The 17,932-nt window shown below is 43.0% G+C and overlaps 1 protein-coding gene across 1 annotated transcript; it reads left to right on the top strand.

The window, feature by feature from the left end:
• The first annotated feature begins 3,043 nt into the window (after positions 1-3,043).
• LOC119728211 lies at positions 3,044-4,856 on the top strand. The gene is made up of 2 exons (XM_038200352.1): positions 3,044-4,256; positions 4,546-4,856. The coding sequence occupies exons 1-2, from the start codon at positions 4,001-4,003 to the stop codon at positions 4,752-4,754; spliced, it is 465 nt and encodes a 154-aa protein (XP_038056280.1). The 5' UTR covers positions 3,044-4,000; the 3' UTR covers positions 4,755-4,856.
• The last annotated feature ends 13,076 nt before the right edge of the window (positions 4,857-17,932 follow it).

Raw genomic sequence — 17,932 nt, 5'->3', positions numbered from 1 at the left:
TTTTCCAGTGTCACATGAAATTTGGACTGGTATGAAATCCGGTGCCTTTTAACGCTTCGCCTCGGGTAATTATCGCCCATCCAGACTCAAACCGGTCTTAAACAGAGTGTTATAATACCTCCCAAACACACTTTGATTCCCTTAATAATTATACTGTAAACAGTGTGCAATGTCAGTATCAGTGTTGCATGTGTGATGCATTACTAGTTTGCAAGAATGTCATGCATTGATTGTAAATAATATTTTGTTATTCATTGAAATGGGCTTAAAGGTTAATTGTCATGTCCTAGTAGAATCGCATTAGAATGGCATCAACGCAGCTTGCAAAATATTGGCCAATTACATGATATACAAACGGGCGTTGAACGCGCAAAATCCAAGACAAACAAAACTTAGTGTGCAAAAAATCCATAGAGTTGTCTAAGGGGCGTGGCTAGCTCACAAAAGGTGATAGGTCAATTCCAAGGCTGTTGACCAGTTTTGCACACTTTTTTTCATGTGTCATCCAGTGAACATGCTTGACAACTTTTGAGGGTAATTCCTAAAGATATTTCATTAAGAAGGTATTTCATAGAGAAGCAATAAACACAATACGTGTTCTCATATTTCAGGTCTTCATGGCAGTCATCCAGTACCAAGAGAAAAAGAACAGACTGCAGGCTGAGGTAATGCTACTGGATCTGTCATCAGTACATCAGGGCCAAGCTTCTTGCTAGTGCAGGAGACACAGTTTTTGTCTGTTGTATTGTTTGTTTTTTTGGGTAGGAGCTAGTTTTCCCCACAATGTTGCCAACAAATAGAGCACAATGAAAATGTGTGGTTTGAAATCCACTCCTTGAGCATCTTGGTAAGGCAATTTTGTCACCAAGAATGACTAGCTTTTCAAGAGGGGTCTAGCCTCCTGTTACAGCTGCAAGCTGGTATAGAACTGGTCCTTGGTGGAGCCATCAGCTTCATTGCATTAATTGGCTTCAATTTACCCTGGTTTATCTCTTTAATGCTTGAGTTGAATCCAGCAAATTAATCCTCGAATTGAATCATCACGTTTGGGGTATTGATGGTGGATACCATGTGTATGTACGTGCACAGTAACAAATTAAATGCGTGCGTGGTCCGGTATCATCAGACCCCCTAAAATGACGAGGATATAATTTGACGCACTCGCATTCAATTTGCATTGGACAACGCACCCGTGTTGCAAGCGTTACCTGCGTCATTTATGGTGACTTGCGGATGTATATCACGCACGCATTGTTTTCTTAAGATATTTTTGGTTTCTTTTTCAGTCATTTTTGCCAATTGCATTTGTACATGTTTTATGCTCCTGGCACTTTGGGCACTGAAATTAATCTGATTGCCTTTATAAACCTGGCATTCACTTAGACCACCATCCAGAGATGGGCGCCGAACAATGACATCATCATGACGTCATCGGGTGTCACGTGACATCACAATATAAGTGCATATTTTGAAGGCCCATTTCTACAGAACTATAGGTCCTATTGGGTTGGAAGTAGGTATGTACCTAGACCAGGATGTGTTATACATGAAAATTGCATTGACGTCACAATGACGTCATCACATGACATGTGACGTCCTATTGAAAAGTGCATATTTTGAAGATCTATATCTACAGAACTTACATTAATGTTTTAAGTAGGCAGACTTGTTTGTGTTGTGCAACATACAAAACCCAGAAAAATTAATTGAATTTTTTGGGGGGAGGGGTGCAGAATTACTATGACTATTACTATGAATTTAAGGTATTTATTATAGGAACTTTTTAAATAACAATTTTATACATGTATTGGACAACCACAAAACGGGTTACAGTAGTACAATTGCCAGAGATTACATTTCAATCAGGAAGCCAAACAAATTGAGCAGCTTTTTATATGTTTTAAAGTAGATTTTACATCTTGACTCATTGTTGCATTATTGATTCAAGCACTACTACATTTTCTATGCAGAGACATTCCAGTTTTCTGTGTGGCTGCATTTTGATCACATTACATACATTCACATTTACCTTGCCTTCATATTTTATATTTGTAACCTATTGTATTTCTAGAAATGTATTTTATATTTTGTTTGTTCATTTAATATTTAGTATTTGGTGCTAAAATATTACAGAAGCGGTTAGCTCTTGGGTGTTGCAACTGTAGCTATCGTAAGACAAGACTGAACACATTTGCAGCTGATTACTAACTCTACAGCAACTTTTCCTACTGCCAAAGTAAAACTATATTTAAACAACTTTGCCAAATAATGCCTTAAAGATGTACACTGGACCGTCCTTATGCTTTAATGAAATAGACCGGTGTGAATAAAAGGGTTCTCGTTTTAATGTTGTTGTTGCCATAAAAATATGTTGCCATGGTAAAGCAGAGATTCCACCAATGTATACTCCCAAATGTTCAGACAGCTGCATCGCATATTAACCAGTACATGTATTCTCAAATTAAAATACCGAAATATTCTTCTTAAAATTTTAGAGGAATCACCAGCATGAAATCCTGCCATGGTTATAGCTGATTAACCATCTTGAGAACTTGCCATTGTTTAAGCCATTTTGTATTTACTTAAGCCAATTGTATTCTTCAAATGTTGTGTTAATTCCTATTGTTGATCAGACTCAATGTGTGCTATGGTAACCAATAGACCTATAACATAATGATGTCACGCTTCGTTTCCTATGAGAGCTTATGGGAGTAAAATGGGGACGAGATCCAAGAAACTCGCATAGCCTGGAAAGCGCACATGTAGACAAAAGATGACGTCATTATGTTTGAGGTCTATTTACAGGTCTATTTTAATACATTCATTTAAGCCACCATTACTTTTGTTGTCGCTGTGTGAATTCCAATTGTTTAACAACATTCTACAGGAATTGCTCTCTTGAAAACTTGCCATATGCTTTGCATTTATTTAAGCCAACTGTATTTTTGTAAACGGGTGGACTCTTTTTAACTGTCAATCAGAAACAGCATTCTAGAGGAATCACTGTCTTAAGAACTTGCCATTGTTTAGTCCACTCCATTTTACATTCTTGTAAACCAACTGTATTTTTGAAAACGAGTGGATTTCCAATATTGTCCATTGAAAACAGCATTAGAGGAATTGCTTTCTTAAAAACTTGCCATTGTTTAAGCAATTTAGCATTCATTTAGCAAAATAAGGTAGAGCGTGCCCGGGGGGCTATCAACCGCATGGTTGCTAGCCTTTTTCTTAGTGCACCAGGAGGTGTAATCCCACACCCCCAAATCAATTGGTGGCAGTCCGAATTATTTTACGAATTTAAGATCTACAGCTTCCACTCATTCCCTATGCAAAACCTCTTCACTAGGCCTATGTGGCGGCGGACATGCTTGACCATTTGGCGGAATTTTATTCTGGTCACCAACATAGGCCTCAGGCGATGTTTCTTTTTAATCAAGTCATTGATACAATGCTATAAGTTTTTGGTCATTTTGAATCTTTTACACTAATGCTGGGTAGGCCTACTCTTGGTTAAACTCATAATAATTTTACCCATTGTATTTTCTTTCTCCGAAATTTATGACCAGAGGAATTGAGACGGAAAAATTGTACTGAACACCCGTAGGTGACCTTTTAATTATTCTAATCATTTTGTAATTTGCATTAGTTGTTCCGCGGGGGACACGACGACCAGGAACATTCTATGCTATTTTGTGACTATGTTCCGCGGGAAACACGATGACCGGGAACATGATCTGTGTTATATAATTGTTCCGCGGGGGACAGCACGACCGGGAACAATATTTGCTATGGTATGATGGTTTTTATTTGGTGAATATGTTCCACGGGGGACACAACGACCGGGAACATGCTTTTGGTATTTTAATAAGGTTCCGCGGGGGACACAACGACCGGGAACATGCTTTTGGTTTTTTAATAATGTTCCGCGGGGGACCCAACGACCGGGAAAATGCTTTTGGTATTTTAATAAGGTTCCGCGGGGGACCCAACGACCGGGAACATGCTTTTGGTATTTTACAGGGAAAGGGGATGTCTTCCAAGGGTCCATGCCAGCAGCGGCAAATCATTTGCCAATCATCTAAACTTCAACGATAGGATGCGTATCCAGAATTTCATTGCGAACTATGCAGAGACCCATGCTGTTTTCCTGCCTGGTCGCATTCCCGGGTTCAAGAGGGACGATCTGCAGCTACTTCCATCCAGTGAGACCAAGGCTAATGTGTGGCGCAGATACAAACTTGCCACTGAAGAATCAGGTAAATTACGAGATACGAGGATAAGTGTTTTGTGTCACTAAGATAGGCTCGAGTAAATCTTTTGTGCGCTCATTGTAACAAAATTAAAATAACAAAAATAGCCTCGGAGACACCATGGAGACGGCAGCAAAGCATAAGCTCTTTTATAAACGCATTTGAAATTGTTTTAAAAATGGATTACAGTTGACAGTAACTTTTTGATATCGGGTTTTAAGGACCAACCTCCCCCCCCCCCCATTCCTTCGTCTTTATTTTTTTTTATAGTTTGCATCTTGTTTTCCTTGCACAGGTTACAGAGTTGTGGCTATTTCCACATTCTGGAAGGTGTTGAATGCGGTCTGCCCTTTCATCATCTGCCACAGACCAATGACAGATGTATGCTGGCAGTGCCAGAAAAACAATTGCCTCCTCTACCGGTCAGCGAATCTTCCTGATAATGAAAAGGCGGCTCGCTGCCAGCTACAACAGGCCCATCTTGAGCAGGTCAACCGGGAATGAAATTTCTACAGAGACCTGGTACAACACGCAAAAGAATCATCCCAGGTGCAGGGAGTGTTTCATCTAGGGAGGAACGAGGCCTGCGGTGGACAAGTGCACTCAATGCACTACTCGTTCGACTATGCACAGCAGGTGCACTATCCTGCTGACCCTTTGCAGCCAGGGCCTATCTACTTTCTCACTCCAAGAAAGCTTGGTATTTTTGGAGTTCACTGCGAGGGAGTGAGGCAGCAGATTAACTATCTTGTTGATGAGGCTCTGCTTATCTCGAAGGGCAGCAATTCGGTAATAAGCTACCTCCACCACTTTTTTGAAGCATACGGTTTGGGCGAGCACACTGCACAACTGCACTGTGACAACTGCAGTGGGCAGAACAAGAACCGCTTTGTTCTTTGGTATCTACTCTGGCGATGTATCTGTGGCCTGCACCATTCCATCGAGCTTCACATGGTGGTAGTGTGGGAGTCCCGATATAATAGGACACCGCCATTGTGTATGGTGTATTTGTCGTGAGAGGGTTTTCTCTATGACGCCGCGCGCTATTGCGTGCGGAGGGACTTTCCCTCAATGAGCAATACTTTCGCGTAAACTGGGCGATGAGAAATCCGGACATGTGTGCATGCGAAGAGGCCTACAATGTACATGTATGTCAGGAACTCGGGAGTGAATTAAAACCGGGCATCCTAATGGGACGAAATTGTACAATTTTGGGGAATTTAAGTTTCAGGAAGTGAGTATTCATTATGCCAAGATTATATAGATCCACCTTATAATTACAGCTTCCTTTGATTGATTGGTGTCAGATTCCAGCGTCATCTATGTTTTAGTACATGGACGAACCCCAACCCTAGAATGATAGTAGGGCAGGTCACCACAGTAGGACACACACAGTTTGCACCAGACTGGTGTTTTGGCCTTTCAAACAACGCTTCCGCCGAACAGCAGTCTCCTGCCTGAATGATATTGCTGCAGTTGTCTCAAACAGTACACAGACAGGGCTGAACATCCGTCAGCTGGTCGGTGATGAGGCTGGCAACACTTTTGTCCACCAGTTTGATTGGCAAGTGTTCCTGACCCCATTCTTCAAACCTCTCCGGGGAATCAAGAGCTTGCAACACTTCCGGTAAGCATTACCTTCTATTGGGTTGACCATGTCAAACTGATTGGAAACATTATTTCATTGATCAGAATTTGAACGGAAACAAACCAATCGAAATCCCTCTTGATTTGACCTGACTTGACAAAGAATTTAAGGAAAACCTCAACTGACCTGGATCACGTAAACTTTCTCCCCTTGAATTTCGTCTTTTTTTGGTTCATTTCAGTTTGTATAATTTTTTTTTTTTTTTTTAAATAGCAAAGAATAATGACACAGCACAACCCAAAAGTTGCAAATATGAAACCCAACTGACCTTACCCAACTGAAATGATGGACAAACCAACTTGACTTTAAGGTTAACTTGTATTGATAATTCAACAGACATGCATGACTTATGATTTTTGTTTTCTTTGACCAAATCTAGCTTCACATCTGATGAACCGGGCACTACGTATGCTCGAAAGCACCTTGATGACCCGAGGTAGGCTACACGCTGCTGAAGACTGTTGGAACGCATCCAGCTGCTGACCTTCCTCCTGGGATGGATGCTGCACGCCAATGGTATCTCTACGAGAAACTACGAGACTTCTGCAGCGACGCAACCAAGGACATTGTGTGCCCATTACCGACAGTGCCAAAGCCATGATGATAATTGGTTAGGAAAGAATTCCATACATGGCCAGCACTAACATTTCCCTGTAGTGACCTATCAGCCATCAGAAAGCGTGAATATGTCCTAAAATGTCAATATTTAAGCATTTATTGCGAAAACACTTAGAATTTTTACAGACAAGTCTGATAGGGTTTCGTTATCCAAAGTCCCTTTTAAACATCATCAACTAGCAAAGTAAATTAACCAAAAATGCCTGAGCAAACCAAATAAAATCCATGTACTTCAAACAAAACCCATCAGTAAAGTGAGCTTAAACAATAATGAGTTTGTTTATGCAAAACAGAACTGCATTAAACAACCTGTTAACTGTCAAAAATCGCTGTTCAGTAAAAGAAAATTTCGAAATTGTATACTCTGCTGACGAAAGGCTGCCTTGAATATGAAAGGTTAAGGCTCAGACCCATGGTGAGCTTTTCTTATAATGCTGCAAAAGTGAAGAATAAAACTGCAAAATAATTGTTTACAAGAAAAAGGAGTCTGTCATGTGTGATGTTATTTTATTTTAGGCCAAAAAAAAGTGTGTGTGTGGGGGGGGGGGAGGGGCAGAAATGGCTGGCATAATTTTCATTGGAACATTCTTTGAACATAATATTAGGCATAAAAGCCTATGCCTTGTGTCACATCATAATATCTTTCACATTCCAATTGGAATACACAATATTCATATTGTGCACATTTATGCAAATTAGGGTCTATGTGCCTAAATTACAGCAATTAACTTTCTTATGAGTCCATTTGATAATACTGCCGCTAATTAACATGATTCAGACTTTTATATGAAACTAGCTAGTTGAACTCGTGAGGAAATTGGCGGAATTAAAGAAAATGTCTAAAAAGTAACAAAAAAGTACCATTTTAACCCCAAAAATGGTTCATTTGAATGAGAACATGTTCAAGTGTATATCCATGTTCAAACAATCAAAGTATCAATGCAACTTCATCTTGAGCTATGCATCTTCTCACCTTAATCAAACTTTGCCTTTTTTTAGCATACTCTGAAAATGACCAAAAATCTTTATTTTTTAACATTATGCAAATGAGGAAAAAAGTTATGAATAAGAAATAAGAAAATTTCATAAATCATGGATTTGTGTTCAACAATGGCTTATCACAAACTCCTAAAAAATTGAGGCCAATTGCTTGACCAGAAAGCCTTTGTTGCTAAGGAAAACCAAGAGAGTGTCTAATTTAAGTTTAATGTTTCTGTTCGTTATGTGTAAAGGGCATTATCTCAAAAAGCACGTGTGATGAAATGAAATTATATGAATATGCTAATTCACAAATAACTCCACAATGCAAAATGCCACTGGGATGAATTATATATCAAATGAAAGCTTAGGATGTGAGCAATTGGATTATATATATAACTCAAATTTTAAACAAATGTGACATAATACACCTTTTGGCAGAGCCGGTCACATATATGCCTTATAACTTTCATTAATGTTTTCTCTTTGATTTACCACAAGAGGACAAAGCCCAAGAACGGTGTATGTCAAAGAGGACGATGTCAGTCCCCACTTTCAGCCAAAATCGTCTTATAAGATGCACTGTTGATTCTGTTCGACTGCTGCAGGAAGTGCAGGTCATCAAGGGTAGAGCTGCAGAAGCGTCTCTTTGGCTCTAATCTGAAAGTGACACAGGATTGTCTGAGATGCAACAGGCAGAGCGAATGGAGTTCACAGCCATTTCTTGCGGCCACACCAGCTGGCAACCTACTACTGTCCGCTGCCATTTTGTTTGGTGGACAGGGTCCCAATGAGGCACTGCGCCTGCTGAACAGCAGGGTGTAGTAATACACTCAGTCAGGTCCTTCTTTATCCATCCACAGAAGTACCTCCTGCCTGCTGTGGAGAGGACCTGGACTGAGCATGTGCATGATCTGCACAGAATGCTGAATGAGACCGGCAAGCCATTAATCATTGGTGGAGATGGCCGGGCAGACAGCCCTGGGTATTCTGCCAAATATGGCTCGTACACTGCCCAGGAGCTGAATCACAACAAAATCATCCATCTCCAGCTTGTCCAGGAAAATATAAAGTTGGCTAAGGCACCCAGTAGGAAATGTAACTTCACCCCCTTTGTTCGCCTTGGCTGTGTCTCAAGCATTCCTTGATGAGCAGCTAATGAATAAAGACCATCTTCCAGTTTTATGCAACATACTCATGTGTGCATAACTTTTGCTGAGAGTCTCTGCTCAAGGTGTGTGTGGAGGTCGGCATCGAGGGTGGTGAAAAGACGATCCCAGCCCTCCGTCGGCAAGTGCGGAGATACCTGAGCAGCGATGAGGTGGAAGGTCAAGAAGATGAGGGCCTGTCAGTAATAGAGAAAATGCTGCAGGTTGTGAAGATGACCCCTTCCTCTGAGTCGTCTGGAACCAGTCAGCCAGCGGAAACACCAGCCTCTAGTCAGCCAAGTGGTTCCATGCACACTGCAGATGTGACAACTGGACCAGTCTTCCGCTGGGAATTCAAGATCTCTGGCCAGATCGGGGATGCGGGACAGTAAGATAAAATCACATTTCTGTCTCTCATGCACCGGCAGATTGAAGCAGGACTGGCCACGGGCTACAAAGAGAGGGAGGTGGTAGAAGCAGTTATCCGTGCCATTGATCCCGCCTTACTCCTGCAGAGCTACCAGGAGGGCAAGCCAACCCTCAGTCTCCTGGACCTCCGTCGTGTCTTAAGATCTCATTATAGAGAGAGCGACGCTACTGACCTGTACTACCAACTTTCGAGAGCCCGACAAGAAGTTAAGGAGAGCCCCCAGGAACTCCTCACCAGACCTATGGACTTGCAGCAGAAAGTCCGGTTTGTTTCCAAGGAACTGACTGCGGGCCCAAAGTATAAGACAGAACAGGTAAGGGTCATGTTCCTTCACTCACTGCAGACAGGGTTCCGCAGCAAAGGGGTGCGGACGGACATGCGGCTGTATCTTCAGGACCAAACCATCACAGATGAGGAGCTTCTTGAGAACTTAACAAGGCAGGGTGTCAGCAAAAGATGAATGGGTCACGACCTACCGGTATAGGTCGTAGGGGGGGGGGGGGGCCAAAGCAGCAACACCAGGACGCCAATCCCGCACCAATGTTTTTCCCCTGTCCGAAGGAGTGCCACCAGCCAGCCTGAACGAGTGCTTTCTAGTGCCTCCGGTTTCCTCTGCGGATCCTGGGACAATTTTCATCCCTACGGCGCCGGTATTCTCGAGCGGCATGAGTGCACCGGTCTTACAACCACTCGCCAATGCGCCTGTCCATTTCAGCATGGCTGGCGGTACAAGGATGTGTTCCCAGGCGGCATCAAACACCATGACAACCAGCCAGTACCAGTACCCGGCAAGTGCAGCTCCTCCGGCTTTGAATATTATGCCGCCATCAGCGTCCAGTCTGCTAGCCATGTAAAGCAATCTGTTAGGTGTTAATACATTGTGTCAAAAAGCCAAGTGACGAGGAATGTTTAAATATTGTCCAGAGATTTGATACAAAATGGGGGTTCTCACAGTGAGGTGGGGCAATTGATGGCACAACCCAATACAAGTACATCTGAATTTCATACAGACTACTACAATCACAAAGGGTGGTACAGCATTCTCTTACAAGGACTGGTGGATCATCAATATCAATTTATTGACTTTGATATAGATTGGCCTGGAAATTGTCATGACTCATGGGTATTTGAACACTCCTCACTGTGTTTTTAGCATGTGATCTTAGCTAACACTTTTCTTCAAAATGGTACAATGGATATACATGAAACCTTCACCAAAAAAATTCTGACCACTTTCGCCAATTTTTGTGAGCAACAGATCATCGTTTAAACATTATTTTCAGAGTTTGGAGTCATTGAATCAGTTATTCTGAGTTAAAGAATCATTATGTTGGCTTCAATTTTTATTCGGTGACCAAAGAAGTGTGGGTGTGTGTGGGGGGGGGGGGGGGGGGGACAAACGACATGATATTCCCCCCCCCCCCCTCCACCACCTTCGGATTACGAATGTCCATTCTGTAGTTCACGTAAGATATTTCAAGGGGACCAAACACAGAGTCACTTCTGTGAATGGTTATTTCAGTCGTCCGAAACAGAAATTTCTATTGCAACCGCACATAATGCGAAGGAAGTTTGAGAATGCATGCATCCCTTCAGTTGTGTACAGTGGGGTTAAGGTTATGGCCATTGATGTCTTGCAGTACAGGCGTAAGGTGATAGAATTGATGAATTTTCTGCCAATGGCCCTGTCAAATCTACCTGCTACTTTTGGCTTACAGGAGATAAAGTGATTCTTTCCTCATCATTACAACACACACGCGAAACCGAACTATGTAGGACCTATCCCGGATGTAAAATACTATGATCCAGACTCAATGTCTGTAGAAAGACGGGAGGCATTTCACTCCTGGTACCGTGAGCAAAAAGAGTTAAGCCAGCCCTTTGACTTGTATAAGTATTGCATAAGCGACGTTGACATTCTAAAGCTCTGCTGCCTACAGTTCCAAGAATTGTTTATGCATGCATCTGTGCAAGGGCCTAAGGACCAGGGTGTCGGCCCCTTCAAACGTACAATCACCATAGCTGTGGCCTGTAACCTGGTATATCGTCATAATTTCCTCACCGCGGATACAATTGCAGTCCTCCCTACTAATGGCTATCAAACTACGGATAAACAATCCCCAAAGGCAATAACGTGGTTAAATTACATTAGTCACAGGGAAAGCAAGCATATCCGACACACTCAAAATGGGGGAGAGCTAAAAGTTGGGAAATTCAAATTTGGACGGATTCTATTCAACGGTTGTCTTTGGCATGAATGCCCTAAGACCTGACACTTTACATCCCTGCACGAATTATATACATGCACTCAAGAAAACAAAGCTTTCATCCAGAATCAAAACGGATGAATTACATAAACATATTGTGGCGTCCGTGCCGGTCGGCCGCCAGAGGGCACCAGTGCGGTTCCACGGTGGAGCCGCGCAGTGGAGCCCCTGGTGGCCGGCCGGGGAGGCCCAAGCTTCCGGGCGGCGCATGCGCAGTAGTATTGTTGTTGCCTCCTTGCTGAAGAGAATAGTTGTGTTTTGCGGTGTATTTTGTCTGTGAGGAATAAATAGCCTAGAGCCAGCAGAAACGAGTATACCTGTGTTGGAGTCCACCATCGGCTCAGGCTCCTGGGAGAGTCACCCGGGGTGGCCAGAAGATAATCCGACCAAGCCGTTATTGCCAACAAATAACCAAATGCTCTTCTCTTTCTTCCCCTTGCAGGATGGACCCGGCCCCGATTCATTGCCCGCACTGTGACAAGATGTTCGGGAGGAGGGGGAACTTGCGGAGGCACCTACATTTGTAAACACCGCGTGTGTGGCGCTCCACCCGGAGCGCCCATACCCCTGCCAGAGAGGGTGTGGAGTCCGGTTTTGTAGGCCCGATGTCCGCGCCAGACACCACCGTTTCTGCCAAGGGGACAGCTTGGCCGTGGTGATGGCGGAGGCCGATGCGCTGAAGGTGCACGCCAGTGACGACGACATGGGACAGGCCCGGTCCCCGCCTCATCTCTCCTGGCAGGGGACCCCGGACCCACCTCCATTCGGACGGTGTGGTCCGGCAGGACGGCCCAGTCGCCGCCGCCACTAAGAAGACCGGGACCGGGCCGAGCGACCCTGCCATCCACCACCCCAGCGGAGTCCCGACCAGCGGTTCCCCTGGAGCCGTGCCCGGGGCAGGCGTCCTCGCTTCAGCAGGGCAGCGGAAGCAAGCCCTGGTCGCCCCCAGTCGACATGGGCGGAGGGCGGAACGCAGACGGAACCCCCCATGTCCCCCGAGGTTCCGGTCCAACCGTGGCATGGCCAGCGGAGGGTTCTGCCGGCCGGGTCTCGGGTGAGTCTTCCGGACGGGACCTCGCTGCGACTGGAGATGGCCGGCGCCCTCCACCTTGACACCACCACCAGGGAGGCCGCCACGCACATGCTGGAACCCCTGTGCGAGCATGCGCGGGACGAATGGCGGCTAGAAAGGACAGTCCATGGAGCAGACGAGGTCGGCCACCAGCTGATGCGGACACGCGTGGTTCACACCTATGAAGTTCCTGGGCGTCTCCTGCAGACGTACCAGGGACAGCAGTACGGCCAGCACTTCGTAGATCCCTCCGAAGGCAATATGAAGATTTTCTCACATGTTGTACCATTTCTAGAAGCAGAAGACAAAATGGTCACATTGTATAGGGAACGTAGGCTTTAAATGCGCCATATCCGTATTTGTTTTTAACAGATACCACCAAAAGACAAACTGTACATTCGAAATGGGACGAAAATATGTAAAAATGTAGTGGGATTCGATGCAAATGCGTTGTATCTTTGGGCACTGATGCAAGATATGCCAACGAGTATTCATTAGACGAAAGGCAGAAAATAATTTCAAGTCAGTCCAGAGACAGAAATACGGTGCTATGGCTGCAGAGTGGTTGGTTTGGGTGGCTCGGAGCAAGGCTATAAGCGTTGTACACAAGTTTAACAGTGTCAAGAACATGTGGGGTTAAAAAAAGCTGCCTGTAGATGTTTTTTGCAGCCCATTTTCAAAACGTGAATATACAACTAGATGACATTGGGCAGCACATGAAAAGATACATTGTACGCTGAAGAGACAAGAGTATTTTCAACACCGCGAAGAAGTCTTAAAGGCAGTACGTTCGAATCCCTGATCCAAATCGCAACACCCTTGCTCAAGTGGTATTTATCCCATGTTGTTGAAGTACAACACATTTACGAAGTGGTTCAACACAACAAGAACTGCAGTTTTCGTAGTTTTGGCACATCTATAAGCAATGCAAGAGGAGTGAGACCCGTCAAATGCTATTCTAGCTGAAATGATGAAATTGCTGGGAAATTCAAAAAAACGTCACCAATCAAGAGTGGCACATAAATGTAGAAATAGCTAGTGACACCTCTGCAAGCAAAGTTACGTATAGTGTCCGATGAGTACAAGTCAATGCTGGAAGATTCACTCATCGAGTACAGATGCACATTACTCGGACCAGAAGCTTCTGAGGGACACCACTTACTTGCAGGTGGAGACATCACAACAGGTTTTCCTGCTTCTACTGCCCAGAAAATCATTGGGGAATGCTAAATGGTATTCCCCTTTGAAGATTTTGTTTCAAGATATGCGTTCTACAAACAAGACATTGCAAAGCAGGAGTATGCCATAGTGTCAAGCGTTTTAGAGAACTGTGCTCTAGCCGGTCCGAGTCGGGATCATTCGGATACATCAGACACGGATTTATCATCGGCATCGACAGGTACATCTCAACTGACCAGTTTGAGACCAGTCATCATCTCATCATCATTTTGTACATTTGTTGCATCTTTTATCAAAGAATATGCAAATATCTGAGAAGTGTGTTTGTCTAATATCTCTAACTGGGACCCCACAAGAACAAAGTAAAAAGAAAATATCATAATATTTAATGCAGTAACTCCATTTACAATGCAAAATAGGCTGACATAAAATAACTTTTTTTGCGGTGTGTTGCTTGGTCATGTTGATGTCCCAGTTACATCAAATTGGCAGCATCCTTTTCTTTCCAGTGCAATCTAAATGGATCAATTAATGTTGACACCAATGATTGTGTAGACCGTAAAGAGCGAGTACAAATTTTGATGTTTTTCCGGATATAAAATAACATGCATCCAAACTGCAATTTTTGAAAAAGAGACAGAAAGAGACTGAAAAATTTAAGCTTAGAACTTTCTGCTTGACTTTATGCTTTTTTATTATGAAGGCAAGTGTTTGTAAATCTCTTGTTTTACAGGTATGAAAATTGAAGAAATGCCTGCTTGCAAGGTCCTTGGTCCTTAAACAAGCACTGTTCTTAACCCATCCCCTGTCCATTCTCGTTGTCATATACTTCCACTTAAAGCTGATGTTATTTTTTTCATCTGTTGTTTTTTTGTCTAGAAAGTATCTGAAAGACCAAGGATCATGGAAATGTCCTTGACAGATCCATGGACACTGCCCTTAGTGACTGGTTGGACCTACAAGGGGGAAAGACCAAGAGAAACCTGGCTACATTGGCTCCCAGGGTGATCAACCTTGAAACCCTGAGATTGGAAAGGAAGGAATGGATAGTTCCTTAATGCATCTGTTCCTAAGATACCCTAATTTCCTCATTAAAACACACACCAATCAGAACTATGTAGGACTTATCCTGGATGTAAAATACTACAATACAGACTCAATGTCTGTAGAAATTTTACTCCTGGTACCGTGAGCAAGAGGAGTTAAACCAGCCCTTTGACTTGCAGAAAGAATTGTTGGTGTATTGCATAAGTGACGTTGACAATCTAAAGCTCTGCTGCCTACAGTCGCAAGGGCCTAGGGACAAGGGTGTTAACCCCTTCAAATTTACAATTACCATAGCTGCAGCCTGTAACCTGGTATATCGTTGTAATTTCCTCACCACGGATACAATTGCAGTCCTCCCTCCTAATGGCTATCACAGGCATGCAACTGGGAAATCACAAAAAAAGAGGAAATTCAAATTTTTCCCAGACTTTGTACAGTGTTTTTCTATTTTCAATGGCACACATGGGAAGTAAAAAAAGAGGAAATCAGCTGATCCGAGGAAAAGTTGCATGCCTGCTATCAAACTACGGATAAACAACCCCCCAAGGCAATCACCTGGTTAAATTACATTAGTCGCAGGGAAAGCAAGCATATCCGACACACTCAAAATGGGGGAGAGCTAAAAGTTGGGAAATTCAAAATGAACGGATACTGTGAAGAGGGGGCGTCTGTATATGAACTCAGCGGTTGTTTTTGGCACAGATGCCCCAAGTGTTACAGACCCGACACTTTACATCCCATGCAACAAGTATCTATGCACGAATTATATACACACACTCAAGAAAACAAAGCTTTCATTCAGAATCAAACCGGATTGAATTACATAATCATATGGGAAATGCTAATAGAATGCACGTTTGCAGGTTTACCAGCAGAGTTGAGCGCATCGTTAACGAAAAGGATTTCCGACCATGATGAAATGTATCTTAATCTCAGAAATGCATTTTAAAGAGGTAGGACAAACACTGCTGGTTTGTCAATGCTGGAAGATTCACTCGAGTACAGATGCACATTACTCAGACCAGAAGCTTCCGAGGGACACCACTTACTTGCAGGTGGAGACATCACAACAGTTTTTCCTGTTTCCACTGCCCAGAAAATCGTTGGGGAATGCCAAATGGTATTCCCCTTTGAAGATTTTGTTTCAAGATATGCGTTCTACAAACAAGACATTGCAAAGCAGGTGTATGCCATAGTGTCAAGCGTTTTAGAGAACTGTGCACTAGCCGGTCCGAGTTGGGATCAATCAGATACATCACACACGGATTTATCATCGGCATCGACAGGTACATCTCAACTGACCAGTTTGAGACCAGTCATCATCTCATCATCCACTGAATCAGATTGATTGTTTTTGTAAATTTTTTGCATCCTGATCAAAGAATATGCAAATATCTGAGACGTGTGTTTGTCTAATATTTTGCGTGCATGGTTCAGTCCACAAGAATCAGTGCAATTGCTGAATGCTGCCTTTTATGCTCTTACTCAACACAAGGGCAAAAACCTAGTTGGTTTCAGTGCACATCGGTACTATTTTATAATCAAGAAGAATCTGCTGCTGTCCAAAGCCTTTGCCCAATTATGGGAAAATGCGTTAAGAGAACAATTTACTGTGTCATGTGGAAGGATAAAAAAGGAAAATCAAGGAAGGAGAAAAAGCCAGTTGTTGTTGTGTCAACACAAGCCTCGGTCAAAACCAAGCTCTTTACGAGGAAACAGGGTGATCCATTTGACATCCCGGAAGTCATACAGGACTATAACATGTCAATGAATGGATGTGATCGCATGGATCAAGCTGTATCATACTATGGACAGTTCACTCGCAAAATGATCAAGAGGTGGAAACGCATCTTCCTGTGGCTCTTGGAGATTTGCCAGGGTAATGCTTACATCTTGCATTCGCTAACACGTGCAGATGGCACCCCCAAGTTGAATTTCAGGAAGTTCAAGTACAATCTCATAACTCAGATTGAGGAGGCATCTGTTCAGATCCTTCCCCCCAATGCTGATGTGGCCAGGCCAGGACCAGGGAGAGTACAGTTGAGAGATATCAAGGGAATAAGCACCTTGTGAGGCATGTGAAGGATGACAGAAACTGTGTGGTTTGTAGCACTCCTGCCGCTCGCAAAAGGACAAACTTTGTGTGTTCTGGTTGCACTGGCAACTCGCATCTCCATCCAAAGGAATGCTTCTACAAGTACCATGCATCCAATTAGTTCATATTTCAGGTAAGTAATATTTTTATCAGTAATTTTCCTAATAACACTTTCCTTTCAGCATTACCGTGATGGACCGGATATGGATATTTCAAATTTCTAATATTTTACTAATTTCTAATTTGTGTACTTTCATTTCTAATTTTCGAAAATATTACCTATAGAGGATGTGACATTCGTAACATGTGACATGCGTCTACTTTTGCATTATTTACAATCTGATTAGCGTCTGGTCAGTAGATAAACTGGCATGTTATTGAATGACACATACCTGAATTGGTTCAATATGAAAAGCCCAGGCACAGATTTACCGGTTGTATTGTTCTTTGCTTCACCTACACTTCCCTTTTTTGGCGGAATTTTTAGTGATTTATTACGTACAAACGTGAAAAAATCGGAAAATTAAATTCAGTAGCGATAGAGTTAAGTTTTCATGTTAAAATTCACTTGCGTCTTCAGACAGAAGCAGTTACTCTCAGTGGAGGTTTCTGAATGTGCGATTGTATAGTGTTGGTGAAATAGTGAAATAGGAGGCTGTATATGATAATCAACACTGTTAATCAACATTTCACTTGAATAAAGTTAACCTTTCTCAACACTTAATAAGAATGCATGATGGTTTGTGACCTCATCACGCTCATTTGCACAAGTTATTGTTTTAAGAGAAAGGGCAGTGCAAGCTGGTGAAGAAGTCTTGTGAATAATTTTGAGCAGTCAAAAAGTAGTTCACTTCTAAATATAAGTAATAAAACCGTGCTACCTCAATGGGCACCATCTTATTTCACTAGCAAATCCTGATTTATTTGATTAAGGCGGCTGCTGTGCGAAATTTTTCTTGACTTGGTTATAAGTTGAACTGGGTGCAAGTTGACCTGGGTACCAGTTGACCTGGGTACGAGTTGACCTGGGTACGAGTTGACCTGGATACGAGTTGACCTGGGCACGAGTTGACCCGGGTACGAGTTGACTATAAACCACTCAAGCATCAAAGCTGTGAAGTGATGTACAGTGAACTTATGATGAGATTATAATTAGAAGTATGCAGTAAAATAAAACCATTAACAGCTAATTTTGCTGGT

Source organism: Patiria miniata, unplaced genomic scaffold (genome assembly GCF_015706575.1).
Source record: "Patiria miniata isolate m_02_andy unplaced genomic scaffold, ASM1570657v1 HiC_scaffold_20, whole genome shotgun sequence".
Lineage (NCBI taxonomy): Eukaryota > Metazoa > Echinodermata > Asteroidea > Valvatida > Asterinidae > Patiria > Patiria miniata.
Note: the sequence above shows the minus strand (reverse complement) of the source record. Positions and strands in the feature narration are given on the sequence as shown.